Raw genomic sequence first — 14599 nt, forward strand, 5'->3', positions numbered from 1 at the left:
AACTCACATTTTGCTTCCGCCTACCACAGCATAGAGCAATGGGTTAGCTAACTTCCTTTTTTTTCAGTCATTAATATATATTAGACAGTATGGCATGAAACAACAGCTAACTGGACACTCCCACCTATACACGTTACTCAACAAGCATATAGACCATATAATGGAGCCCCAGTGGCACTTAGCTACTATAGGATGTATGACACCTAGCCCGAATCCTTGCCAATACTTTGAAATGCTGGTGTGCAAACATAGGAAAACCTATCAGCGGTATAAAGTCAACATTAAATACCATACAGAAACTAAAAAACAAGACTGACGCTGTAGACTCAAAAAGTGATCGATAAATTATCAGTCATATATGGTATAGCTCACTACATATACAAATATATAAAAGCACCAGAGTTCGACAACATATATCATTTCATACATGAATAAGTGCCCTATAATCAACATAAACCAAATGTTTAACATTTACAATACACATAGATGAAAAACTTCAGTTGGCATCCGTAGTGACTTAGCATATATATTAACACATATAGCCTTATTATTGAGCACCGATATGCGAAGTGCTAGTGCGAATGCCTGATCAACGTTTCAACCCTTATTCAAAGAGTATAAGTGATAAACATCTCCACGGGTCTTCTTCAGGACTATGGATATATTTGAAGGTAGCCTGCATATTGGCCTTGTGAATACTAAAGGTGGTAGAGGGCTTGTAAACGATTCTGAAACTCCTCCATTGGTACCTATGGCAATCCAAAATAGGTAAGCTTTCCTGTAGAGTCTGAACCGAGGGTAACTTATTAAGCGATCTGTGACTTAGAATCACTACACCTTATCTTGATGATTACCAAGGTGCTTCAAAAGTCCTCTCCATATTTCCCATTCAGGTAGCCCGCGATTCCCTGTCTAACTTGGAATGATGTGAAAAATGCACCAAAAGTGCTTCATGAGTCCTCGTAATTCTTAGGAAGACGGTGCGTCCGCATCCGTTTGTTCATGAACGGGCAAACTTCACGGCTGGACCGCCGTTTATTATTCCTCCAAATTTATCCTCAAAAAAGATGAACTCGACAGCAGTTGAACACTCAAGAGCTCCTTATTAACAAATTCTGCCGCGGTGCGGGAGTTCTATTAAGTGAGCGGGGCCACCTTGGCCAACGGATGTGCGCAGCACTCCCGAGGCAGTGCTTGCGACGGCCATTGCCCGACGCGCGCATGCAACGGGTTAAACAAAACCGGTATTTGCAGTCGGATGGTTTTCGCCTGCCTGACGTGTTCGCACCTCCTGGTCCTTGTTCACAGACTGATGGAAACGCTGCCAGAATTCGGCAAGGCGCCATTGTCTGCATGTTTTTAATTAATACTGCCCTCTGGTGGAGCCTCTCAGGTGAGTCCGTTCTTGAAGCATGCTGGGACTTGTGGTTCCAAGGCCTCAATCCTACCCTCAGGGTTGATGCCTTGGAACCACAAGTCCCAGCACGCTTCAAGAACGGACTCACCTGAGAGGCTCCACCAGAGGGCGCTATATATATATTGGCCTGTTCGGTCATCTCTCTTCAGCCATTGGTCTGCTCAACAGCCACTCGCGTTTTGCTCCCAGCCCCCACAGCATGGAGCAATGGGTCAGCTAACTTCCTTTTTTTTGTCATCCTTATGCGTTTAAACAATGTCTTCAGGTTACAGTGTTTCAGAGCAAGTAGTACCTTTCCTTTGCATCAGTAAGAATCATATTTCCTGTGGCATGTGAGAAAGCAAAAAAGGGTTCCTATTTCTGTCTAAGTACACTTGTCAGCTATGAAGGACATATATTGTTTTATTAAAACTGTGATTTTTGTTTATTTAAAATTATTACAAGCACATGGCATCATGTTTAGACAACCTATTTTTCCTTTTGTGGCATATCCTAGAAACAATAAAAAATAAATATCTCATCAAGGCAAGATCTAGTGATTTTGCCAATGAAGCATGGCAAGAAGTTTTTTTTTTAAATGGGTATTTTTCAGTTCTTCGTTTTCTGATGAATTCTAAAGGGTGCTGCAATGCTGGATGCATTTACTTTACCAAACAGAAAGTGTTACATCCCAGTGGGAGCTGCAGGAGGTAAACAGTGCACCTGAGGGCACTGTTTGAAACTGCTTTTGACACCTCTGAGGTCAGGGGTCCCCAAAGCAGTATTGGGGGTCTCAAGAGGCAAACCCGAAGTCACAGCTGCGACCCCTGGCGATCCCTAAATGACTCCCTTGGTTGCTCTGACAGTGGGGAGACACAATCTTTGGTTGTCAGGCCCCTGTTACAGAACTGGGAGGGGCGTGACCTTTGTGGAATCAATTACTTCCTGGGTCATCCTCTGGAACTTCTAAAGGAAGGTGCTGCTGACACCCATGCCCAGCTTTGGCAGGTACCATCACCCTTGGCCCCAGAAACTGGGGGTTAAATGTGGCAGCAGAAAGTGGGCGGAGTCAGGAGGGGCAGAGCCATGAAAAGCAAAGTCCTTCAGTCAATAAAAATATTTATCTTTTTTATATCTCTGCTGCAAAGAAATTGGCAGCAAGTACAAATGTGTCAGTAAATCTGTTCTGGCTTACTTAAGTCACAAAGACTGCATTTTAGAATATCTTGAGGGGTTGAGGCACCTGCTGCATAGATCTTTGTGTACCAGCAATTTTCAAGGGATAATATTAGCGGTAAGATAACTCTGGTGGTTAAGGCACTTGCTAGAGAGATCTGTATTTTCTCTCGACACAGTTTTTACTCAGAAAGTAGCATAGAGGGTTAATGTGCCTGCTGCAGAGCACATTGCGAAACACGCATAGCACAGATTGGTGTGTTATGTGGAAAGCTCAGTGGGTTACTGCTTTTTTGTCAAAGATCATTTTGTTGCTTGCAGTTTATAAGATACCATCTTTCTAATATAGCAAAGTGAGTCATAAACGGGCATCGAAAACTGCAAGGCGTGGGTTTAGAGCCTTATGTTTGTATCTGTTATTCCAAGATTGCTAAAAGGCTTCCTTTGGGTAGTAATAAAGGTTTGTTGGTACAGTCAACACCAACTACTGTACTATGTTTTCAATCCTGATGTTGTGTTTCTCCATAGCATGCACCCTTAACATATAATACCACCCATTACGGATGACATGTAACCCTCATTGCCTTATCTTACATTTCCTATACATTGATTTACACACTTGTATGATTCATGATCTCGTATTACATTGAGTGTGTCTGACTGCGTCCCTCAAAATGACGCTAAATTGGCTAACCAACCATCATCTCAAGCTAAACGCTAATAAAACAGAATTCTTACTCATCACACCACAAAAGAATCAAGCAGAAGTGAAGGAATGGTCCAAAATGATCACAGCGCTAAACTGCACCCCTACTCTAGTTCAGTCAGCGAAATCCCTCGGAATCACACTGGATGAACACCTTGATATGAAAACCCACATTAAAGTAATGGCAAAAAACGCACGCTTTCATCTGAACTATTTAAGAAAAATGAAGTCATTTTTATCGGAGAATGACCTAAAACTAGCTGTGCAATCTCTGGTTATCTCAAGAATTGAATACGGGTGCACAACGCTAGCAGGTCTGCCACAAATTTCCACAGCCCCCCTAAAAGCCTGCCTCAATGCAGCGGCAAGGCTTATCACAGGGACGAGGAAATTTGACCACATCTCCCCCCACCTGAAAGCTTTAAACTGGCTACCCTACGAAGCTAGAATACAGCTAAAAATGGCATGTATCACCCATAAAGCGATTCATTACAACACACCGAGATATCTCGCCCAGAAAATAGAAATCTCAGGAGGAAACAGACCTGCCCGGAGTGCCAAAGATCTGTTGCTGAGACCACCCATCTTCAGGAAGAAAAAAACCTATGAGAGAGCGTTCTCTGGTGCAGCCCCCAGAATATGGAACTCTCTTCCGGCGAACATCAGAAAAATCTCGAACATTGCATCATTTAAGAAGGAAACTAAGATCTTTCTCATGGGCAAGTACCATCTGAGACTTAATCAGTGAGGGTTTACCAGATAACAAAGTGGGAAATATATAGAAAATGACCCACGGTAGAGAACCTGGCAGAAAGCAAGAGACAAACCAGGGGATGGGAGAAAACAATCAGCTACTACCTCAGAACAGTTTTATCCATGTCTTGTAATACTGGAGCGATCTTCTCTCGTTTCAGTATTTTATCTAACTATAGACTAGGTATGGAAGTATTACTAACTAATGTTTTCAATCTACTGCTTGCTAAATACACTGATGGTTTTATAATATGCCATGTGATGTTAAGCGCTCTGATACCCAAGGGTCTAGTTCGCGCTATAGAAAACTGTTTATAAATAAATAAATATAAATAAATGTGCCTCGACACCCTGCATTGGAGAGAGTAGAGCTATAGAACAAATACATTGAAAAATATTGTAAGTGCTATTAGAATCATTCTTAGTGTTTACTCCTACACCAGTCGCATCTGTGGCTCTTACAGTGCATGGATATCTCACACACAGGGGTCGCACAAAGTCAAATCCTGCCTCCAAACCATAGTTTCTTTAAGTGTGTGTCTTTGTTTACTTCCACTGCACTGGCGTCAAGGTTGGAGGCTCGAGATAGCTCCCTGCTAGGATCATACTTGAACAGAAGTAGGGCTGATGGCTTTTTAAATCAGGCCTTTGTTTGTGCTCAGCTGAAACTGGAGCTAAGAAGGCCCCCTTCACCTCCTGTAGGTTGCTGCTCAGGATATACAGTAAAAATAACAGTTGATGGACAGAATGCAGGACAATGTCATACATTCACCCCAGTACAGAGATCTGGGCCTAAATCCATTGTTTTTTTGCTCTCCACACCACCCCAGTTCAGACATGGCCATATGCAAATCAGCCTTGACCCTGTGCCTCATGGGAACGGTCCAGCCCCAACTGCCAAGCCATGTCTTTCCTGCACCGGAATCAAGCATCCTAGGACCGGTTTCAGGCTTTCAGCCGTCATCAGCCAGGATAGCTCGACTCCAGTGGTGTGGAGAGCACGGGACTCACGTCTGAGCATCCCCAGGCCACTCGGGCCGCCAGTTGGCATTCAAATGTGTGCCCCAAACTGGTCCCAAGATGCTTGTTTTGGGTCCAAGGAGATCTTGGCCTTGGCAGTTCTGGTTGGACTGCTCCCATATGGGTGCAGGGTCAAGACTGATTTGCATATGGCTGGGTCCAAACTGGAATGGCATGGGGAGCAAAAAAGATGGATTTAGGCTCAGATTTCTGTATTGGGGTGAATGTATGGCATTGTCCACCAATTGTTCTTTTTGCCTCTGACCCCCCCTGGGGCGTCCTTTCCAGAAGGGGCGCTATTTGGCCTTGGCTGATGCCATCTTTGCATTGCCAGAGAGGCCCCCCTTTCCAAAGGGACATGTCACCCCAAGCCCCTCCCTGCGGGTTCAGAGCTGCCTTGCGACCCCTGTGTGACGTCCTCACAGGGCGGTGTCTGGTAGCAGTCACACCCTGGCAGCTTTTCCGGATAAACTGAAGCTGGCCACACCTGCCGGGATGCTTCGGAGGAAAGGCCGGAAAAAAAACAGGCCAAGCGCAAAATACGATGCGTTAAAAACCAATTCTGGACGGTCTGCCTCGTGTTCCTGTTGCATGTGAGGCGTTCACTTCCAGTGGTGAAGGCCTCACCCTGTGTGGTAAACACCCCCATGCTTCGACAGACTGCTAGTGAGCGCCGTACCCTTTCAGAAGAGGCGCTGTGCCCTCTAGCGCCTAGCTTGCGCGCCACCCTCGCCCCCTGCGCCCCCACCATGCCCCCCCCTCTGCCCAGGCGGACTCGGGAACGCCTCGAGGCCGAGGCGTGGGACCTTTCACCTCCCACTGCCAGACAGATGTCTTCACAGCGGGGGCCCTCGGCCAATGATAGCGCCCCGAAGCGGGCTCAAGCGGCGAGCGAGCACTGAAGGCCCCTGGCGTCTGCCCCCTCGCTTTGATGGGTCCATTCTGCTGTGTCCCACAAGGCCTTGCGGTTCCATCCCAGGGGGAGGCTGGTTCCTGTAAAGGGGCAGCGGGGAGAAGGATGCTGCACTCTTTGCCCCCTAGGCCCCCAGCTCTTTGAGTGAATGAATTAATGAATTGGCATTTGTAGAGCGCATGGTTACCAGAAGGCCTCCTAGGGCGTAGGGCTTTCTGGGCCCCTGGCATCCAACCATGCAGCCCCCCCACCCCCTGGGACCCACTGAGGTTCATGTGCCCCTGGCCCCCCCCCCCCCCCCGCTACTTCTGTGCCCCCGGTATTTCCGTTCAACCCGATGCGAATCGAAGCGCTTCCGACATCGTGATTGGTACATTATCTACCAGAACACTCAGGAGAGCGCTTTAAGCCTCGCTAGTGGTATGGAAAGCGCTATATAAATAGCAATACCATTCATCCATGCGCTGTGACCCGGGGCCCCGCCTTATATCGCTTCTCCGACCCCTTCTAAGCGCTTTAAGCCCGCTGGGGTGTTGGAAAGCGCTATATAAACAGTAACACAATCCATTAATCCATGCGCTCTGATCCGGGGCCCCGCCTTGTCTCGGATCTCCGACCCCTTCTAAGCGCTTTGAGCCTCGCTGGGGGTTTTGAAAGCGCTATATAAACAGTAATACCATTCATCCACGCGCTGTGCCCCCGGGTCCCGCCTTACCTGGGTCCTCCGAACCCTCCAGCCCCGAGCCAGCTGCTTCTGCTCCAGATGTCTGGACTCTGCCCCGGGCTCCTGCCCGGCCCCGGTGCCAGCGCCTTCCCAGGCTGGCCTCGCCCGCGCCCTACTCAAATATTTATTGTTTTATGGGCCCTGACCGAATATGAACATATCACATACCTGAGGGTTACTGCTGTGCAGAGGGCAACCCCCCCGGCGAGGGAGGGGCAGAGGCCTGGCAGAGGGGAGGGTGAGGTGTGAGGGAGAGAGTGAGGGAGAGGGAGTGAGGGAGAGAGGGGCAGAGCCCTGGCAGAGGGGAGGGTGAGGTGTGAGGGGGAGAGTGAGGGAGAAAGAGTGTGTGAGGGAGGACTGAGTCCTGGCAGCGGGGAGGGGGCATCTGAGGTGTGAGGGAGAGAGTGAGTGAGAGAGAGAGTGAGAGAGAGAGTAAGGGAGAGCATGTGTGAGAGAGGGACTGAGTCCTGGCAGTGGGGAGGGGGCCATCTGAGGTGTGAGGGAGAGCGTGAGTGAGGGAGGGAGTAAGGGAGAGCGTGAGTGAGGGATACCGTGAGTGAGGGAGAGAGTGAGGGAGAGCGTGTGTGAGGAAGAGAGTGAGGGAGAGCATGCGTGAGGGAGAGAGTGAGGGAGAGCATGCGTGAGGGAGAGAGTGAGGGAGAGCATGCGTGAGGGAGAGAGTGAGGGAGAGCATGCGTGAGGGAGAGAGTGAGGGAGAGCATGTGTGTGAGGGAGTGACAGTCCTGGCAGCAAGGCTAGGGCAATCTGAGGTGTGAGGGAGGGACTGAGTCCTGGCAACGGGGAGGGGGGCTTCTGAGGTGTGAGGGAGAGAGTGAGGGAGGGCGTGTGTGTGAGGGAGAGAGGGACAGTCCTGGCAGCGAGGAGGGGACCATCTGAGGTGCGAGGGAGAGAGTGAGGGACAGATGGGTGTGTGAGGGAGGGAGAGAGTGAGGGAGAGCATGCGTGAGGGAGAGAGTGAGGGAGAGCGTGTGAGAGGAAGAGAGTGAGGGAGAGCATGCGTGAGGGAGAGAGTGAGGGAGAGCATGCGTGAGGGAGAGAGTGAGGGAGAGCATGCGTGAGGGAGAGAGGGAGGGAGAGCATGCGTGAGGGAGAGAGTGAGGGAGAGCATGTGTGTGAGGGAGTGACAGTCCTGGCAGCAAGGCTAGGGCAATCTGAGGTGTGAGGGAGGGACTGAGTCCTGGCAACGGGGAGGGGGGCTTCTGAGGTGTGAGGGAGAGAGTGAGGGAGGGCGTGTGTGTGAGGGAGAGAGGGACAGTCCTGGCAGCGAGGAGGGGACCATCTGAGGTGCGAGGGAGAGAGTGAGGGACAGATGGGTGTGTGAGGGAGGGAGAGAGTGAGGGAGAGCATGCGTGAGGGAGAGAGTGAGGGAGAGCGTGTGTGAGGAAGAGAGTGAGGGAGAGCATGCGTGAGGGAGAGCATGCGTGAGGGAGAGAGTGAGGGAGAGCATGCGTGAGGGAGAGAGTGAGGGAGAGCATGCGTGAGGGAGAGAGTGAGGGAGAGCATGTGTGTGAGGGAGTGACAGTCCTGGCAGCAAGGCTAGGGCAATCTGAGGTGTGAGGGAGGGACTGAGTCCTGGCAACGGGGAGGGGGGCTTCTGAGGTGTGAGGGAGAGAGTGAGGGAGGGCGTGTGTGTGAGGGAGAGAGGGACAGTCCTGGCAGCGAGGAGGGGACCATCTGAGGTGCGAGGGAGAGAGTGAGGGACAGATGGGTGTGTGAGGGAGGGAGAGAGTGAGGGACAGATGGGTGTGTGAGGGAGGGAAAGAGCACTGTACGGCTGGCTGGCCTTTAAGGTGTGAGAGTTTCTCAAGTGCCCGTCACTCGGAGGGTCAGGCTGTTGTTAGTGATACAGTTGCCGTCTCCATGTCCCACCCCCTCACACAAGTTTCCTCAACTCCATTCATTTAAATTGTAGATTCCGCTGGGACAGCATGTTAACATCAGGGGACACACATTGTAACTTGGAAGCGGTGCGAGCTGTGGGGGTAGGGAGGGTTGTACTCACACACAGGGGGCGCTGTGGACCTGCCGCCAGGGACCTCCATGGAGCCCGGGACAGTTGTGGCCCCTGCCCCGGGCCTCCGCCTGCCCCTCCGCGCTGGCTCTGCAGGGCACCGGGGTCTGTGGTCGGGTCGTCGGTGGTCTGTGTTGAGTGCTGAGGGACCACAGAGGGTGCAGAAGGGCTGCGTGGCCACCCCGGGGGCAGCTGCAGGCAGAGGCAAGTGTCTGTGGCCTGTGGGAGTCACTGGTTTCCCCTGGCCGGGTAATGCTGTCTGCAGCTCTTGCTGGTAGCCACAAGAGCTCGTGGCCTGTGGGAGTCACTGGTGGCACCCGGCCGGCTCCAGCTGTCCGCAGCTCTTGCGGGTAGCCCAAGAGAGCCCGTGGGAGTTACTGGTGGCCTCTGGTCGGTTCCAGCTGTCTGCAACTCTTGCGGGTAGCCCACGAGAGCCCGTGGGAGTTACTGGTGGCCTCTGGTCGGTTCCAGCTGTCTGCAACTCTTGCGGGTAGCCCACACATACCTGTAGCCCCTGGTGGGAGCTCGTGCCCTGTGGTAGGCATTGGTGGCCAGGTCCAGCGGACTTCAGTTCCTTGTGGCGGCGGTCAGTGGGCAGTGGTGGTCCTTGTGGGCCATGCTGGGTGTCAGAGGCTTGTAGAATCAGCTCATGTCCAGTGGTAGCTGTTGGTTGTCTGCGGCATTATGTGGTGGGTGTCAGAGGCTTGTGGTAAATGTGGTAACTGTTGATGGCCTGTGGAAGCGGTTGGTGTCCTGTGCCCACTGTTCGTGACCTGTGGTAGCTGTCGGTGTCCTGTAGTGACTTCGTGTCCTGCGATGCACACCGGTTGTCGGTAGTGGTGTCCTCCTGCCTGGGACCAGCGCATGTCGATGGTCTGTGCCACTTACTGGTGGGGGCAGGGTGTTGGTGAGGGAAGCGTGTGTGCTGTGATCAGACACAAGAGGTGTGTGCTCTGCTGATAAGACGCTTCAGCGCGCACATGGCTGCAAGTTCCTAGAACTCGCCCTGTTCGTTGTTGAAGACCAGGCTCAGAGTCCTAGCGGACCTCGTGCTCTGCTGGGACCCTATTGCCTTCCAAATGCATATAGCGTTGCCCCATAGAGCGGGCCCTGGCTCTGCAGCAGGGGCCTGAGTTTTGAACTGTGGCAAAGAAATGGGCTCGGTGCCGGCCCCCAATAGCAGAGACTGAACCCCCCTCTGGGGCTTCAAGCCTGGGAGGTGCAGACTTTTCACCAAGTCTCTCTGCTCCCTCCTGTACTAAGATGACGGACCACTGGGTGTCACTGCAGCACTCCATATATTGGCTCCCTCCAGGTTTTGAAGCCAGTGGCATACCATAACTGGCCAGACTATACCACTCCTGCACCATGGATCTGCTGCCTCTTCGGCTTCAACCTTTACCATACTTTGACTGACCACTGGGTGTCACCACTGCACCATAGAGCTGCTCTTTGAAGACCTTCGGCTAATGCCATACTGTGACTGATCACAGGATGTCACTGCTGCACCATAGAGCTGTCCTTTGAAGGCTTTCAGATAATGTCATTCCACAAATGAACACCGGGTGTCGCTGCTGCGCCATAGAGCTGTTCCTTGTAGGTATACAGACGATGCCATACTATGACAGACCACAGGGTGTCACTGCTGCACCATAGAGTTGTTCCTTGCATGCCTTCTGATAGTGCCATACAGTGACTGATCACAGGATGTCACTGCTGCACCATAGAGGTGCCCTTTGAAGGCTTTCAGATAATGTAATTCCATAAATGAACACAGGGTGTCACTGCTGTACCATAGAGCTGTTCTTTGCAGACCTTCACATAATGATATACTGTAGCTGACCACCGGGTGTCACTGCTGTACCATAGAGCAGTCCTTGAAGGCTTTCAGATAATGTCATTCCATAAATGAACACAGGGTATCGCTGCTGCACCATAGAGCTGTTCCTTGCAGGTCTTCAGATAATTCCGTAATATGACTGACCACAGGGTGTCACTGCTGCACCATAGAGCTGTTCCTTGCATGCCTTTTGATGATGCCATTCTGTGACTGACCACCGGGTGTCACTGTTGCACCATAGAGCAGTCCTTGAAGGCTTTCAGATAATGTGATTCCATAAATGAACACATGGTGTCACTGCTGCACCATAGAGCTGTTCTCACTGCTGCACCATAGAGCTGTTCTTTGCAGACCATCACATACTGTGACTGATCACAGAGTGTCACTGCTGCACCATAGAGCTGTCCTTGAAGCCTTTCAGATAATGCAATTCCATAAATGAACACAGGGTGTCACTGCTGCACCATAGATCTGGGCCTCCAGTGCTTCAAAACATGCCACAATGTGACTGACCACCGGGTGTCACTGCTGCACCATTGAGCTGTTCCTAGCAGGTCTCAGATAATGCCATACTGTGACTGACCACAGGGTGTCACTGCTGCACCATGGAGCTGTTCCTAGCAGGTCTCAGATAATGCCATACTGTGACTGACCACAGGGTGTCACTGCTGCACCATGGAGCTGTTCCTTGCATGCCTTGTGATAGTGCCATACCGGGACTGGCCACTGGGTGTCACTTCGGCACCTTTGAGCTGTTCCTTTAAGGCTTTCTCATAATTCCTTACTGTGAATGACCATAGGGTGGCACTGCTACACCATAGACGGGTTCCTTGCAGACCTTCAGATAACGCCATATTTTCACTGACCACATGGTTGGCACTACTGCGCCAGATATCTGCACCACCAGGGCACTAGCCAGTGGAATAATGTGACTAACCACAAGTTGTGCACTTGCAGCTCGTTAGATCTGCTCCCTCCAGGGCTTGAACCACTGTCATACTATGACAGACCACACAATGTCACTGCTTCACCCAAGATTCTCTTCTACCTCAGCTTAAGATAATGCTATACAGTGACTGGCCACAGGGTGTCACTGGTGTGCCATAGATCTGCTGTCTCCTGGGTTTCAGGTAATGCCATGCAGTGTCACTTTTGCCCCAGAGATAAGCTCCTGCCAGGGCTTCAAGCCAGTGCCATACTGTGACTGACCACAGGGTGTCACTGCTGCACCATCAATCTTCACCACCAGGGCTTCATCTATGCCACAATGTGAGGGACCACAAGGTGCCACGGCTTCAGCCTAGATGCTCTTATCTCCTCGCTTTCAACGGTGCCATACTGTGACTGACCACAGGGTGTCACTGCTGCATCATATATCTGCTGCTTCCTGGTCATCAGAGACGCCTATACCATGGCTGATACTGATGCAAAGTGTCACTATCACCACAGAGCATTGTGTGTGACGTGCACGTTATGCTTTGAATGACTGTTGAGCAAAATATGAATTCTGATTCTAAGCATAACTTCCGAATTTCAGTGACTTTTTTGGATTGATTTTTTTAACCATCCCTGCAGTTTAACTGTATTTTCGTGGTTAAACATATATATGTACTGATGTCATCAATTATGTCAGTTAACACGTTATGAGTGATGTAATATGTGAGGTCATAAGCAGTGACATGGGTCCAAGGTACTGGTAGCTCACTAAACTATAGCTTGTGAATTTCAGTGTGTTTTTTTTTTAAAATACATTTTTATCTCTTTTCAACACGTCCTATAACGTCAGTTTAGCCTTTGTTTTTATTCAGTGATTTTCTGTTTTTAAACATAAGACCCTACTACCATACCTAATTATAAGGTCACTTTAACATTTGTTCTTTTCTGTGAATTTCTCTTTTTTTGTGTGATCATACTCAAACTTGAGCATGCACTCACCCCCCTCGGGCACCCTACAGCTAATTCCTCGGCTGTCCACGGCCTTTGTCCATGTGCAAAGGAGGTTGGCCACTTGGTCTGCCTTCAGCCAGGCCCCACGTCTCACCCCGCGGCCACCCACCCTCCTATGGACCCCTAGCCTGTTTTTTGTCCACTTTTTTTCAGTGGCCCTGGTAGTCTTGTGGTACTCGACACGCGTCCTAGGAGAAGCTTGCATGTTACCTCTGTACCACGGGGCTGAAGTTTGTGTACCGGGTACCGCAGGAGTACCACAGTACCTCATGGGAGGGTCATGACAGAAGTACCACGGTATCTACATACCTATAAACATACTTTAACCTTTTGGGGTGGTCCCTCTGGGCTCCAAACAAATGTCTGGGGATCAGGGGTCACTACTCTGCCTGCTTATGTCCCTTTTCACAACTTTTTTGGGGACAGGGGCACTGAGTCCATGAGCTGTGCAATGGCAGCCGCAACATTTTCTTCAGATTCGAGGCTAGCCAATAGGATTGCTCAGTACTGCAGTACCGAAATGACCATCAGGAAAAAAAATGCTTGTTCATTAGAAGCCCATGTTATTTGCTTTTTAAGTATTGCAGGACTGCCTTGGGTTCAACTACCCAGATAGACCTAATTCCCCCCCCCCCTTGCCTTTTTAAGTGCTACTTTTTCAAAAATAGCTGTACGAATTTGCACCAAATCACAAAAAGCACGCTTTCCGAGTAAAGATCGAACTTTTTGTCAATATTTGGTAATAATTCAGTTCAGCCTTATTGTTCTGTATCAGAGAGCCGAGTTTATCTAGGGAATTAACATGTGTAATTCATGTTTTGCACCACCTGGTAATCAAAGAGTACATTATTCCATGTTTCAGCTGAGGAAAGAATGCAACCTACTCTGCAAATGATCCAAGACCCGCCCTCCGTAACTCTGCGACCGTAACATCGCAGTAGAGACCTCCACACTGACTGAGGACGAGGAAACAGTGATTGACAAGTCCAGCAAAACTCCAAGCCACAAGGTTCACAAAAACACACAACATACACACAAGCAGAGATAGTGGCACTGAAATCAATCGAACCCTCTACCCGCTGGGACACGGGATTCAAACAAGAGACATCCCTGGTGTTTATTTATTTATTTAAACTTATAAGGCGCACAGCTACCCGCAGTGGGTTTCCCGGCGCCAAGGGACAGATTAAAAGAGGGAAAAGAGAGCAACCGTGAATCATTGCCAAAAGAGCCATGTCTTGAGTCCTTTGCGGAAACGGAAAAAGTTGGTTTCGGTTTTCAATGCAGCAGGCAGGGTATTCCAGAACTTAGGATCTAGGTGGGAAAATGAGCGGCCGCCCGTTTTCACCAGCCTAAATCTTGGAATTACAAAATCACCTTTACAGGAGGATCTAAGAGAACGAGTAGGGTGGTAGGCTTGGATGAGTTCCTGTAGGTATGCAGGGGCCATGCCTGGTTTGATCTTAAATATGTAGCAGAGAGCCTTGAACTTAATTCTACTGGCAATCCTAAGCCAGTGAAGGTCTTGAAGGGATTGAGAAATAGAGGCTCTCGCGCAACATGGCATAGGCGTCGTGCAGCCGCATTCTGCACAACCTGAAGTTTTTAAGAGTTTCTTGATCAGCTCCTAAATAAAGAACGTTACCGTAGTCCAGGCGGGAAACAACTAGAGCCTGAACCACCGTCCTTTGTGTGGAAACAGGGAGCATCCAAAGAATTTTGTGGAGCCATCGTACAATAGTAAAACAAGTGGAAGCCACCTTTACTATTTGCTGCCGCATGAGAGATTGGCCAATGTTCAGGGTCCCATGAGTTCCTCCCTTTGCCCAGGATGACAACCTCGGTCTTGTCTCCATTAAGTCTTAAAAAGTTGCTGAGCATCCATTCTGAGACCTTAATCAGTCCTTGTTTAAGAACTGAGATGTTGCCATCTTCCACATTAGAAAAACAAAAAATAATTTGCGTATCGTCAGCGTACGAAAATAAAGTGAGGCCAGCTTCCTCCACAATAGTGGCCGGGGGTCTAACGTAAATATTAAACAATAGAGGACTTAAGATAGACCCCTGGGGTACACCGTACGCTGAAGAACAA

General features: G+C 49.9%; 1 protein-coding gene across 1 annotated transcript in view; it reads right to left on the reverse strand.

Moving 5' to 3' along the window:
• MISP (mitotic spindle positioning) overlaps positions 1 to 14599 on the reverse strand; it is a 161756-nt gene that overhangs the window by 111793 nt on the left and 35364 nt on the right. The window contains exon 3 of the mRNA XM_078670538.1: positions 6680 to 6800. Coding sequence (XP_078526664.1) covers positions 6680 to 6800 — 121 coding nt within the window. The remainder of the gene's footprint in view (positions 1 to 6679; positions 6801 to 14599) is intronic.

Source organism: Lissotriton helveticus, chromosome 12 (genome assembly GCF_964261635.1).
Source record: "Lissotriton helveticus chromosome 12, aLisHel1.1, whole genome shotgun sequence".
In the NCBI taxonomy this organism is placed as follows: Eukaryota; Metazoa; Chordata; class Amphibia; order Caudata; family Salamandridae; genus Lissotriton; species Lissotriton helveticus.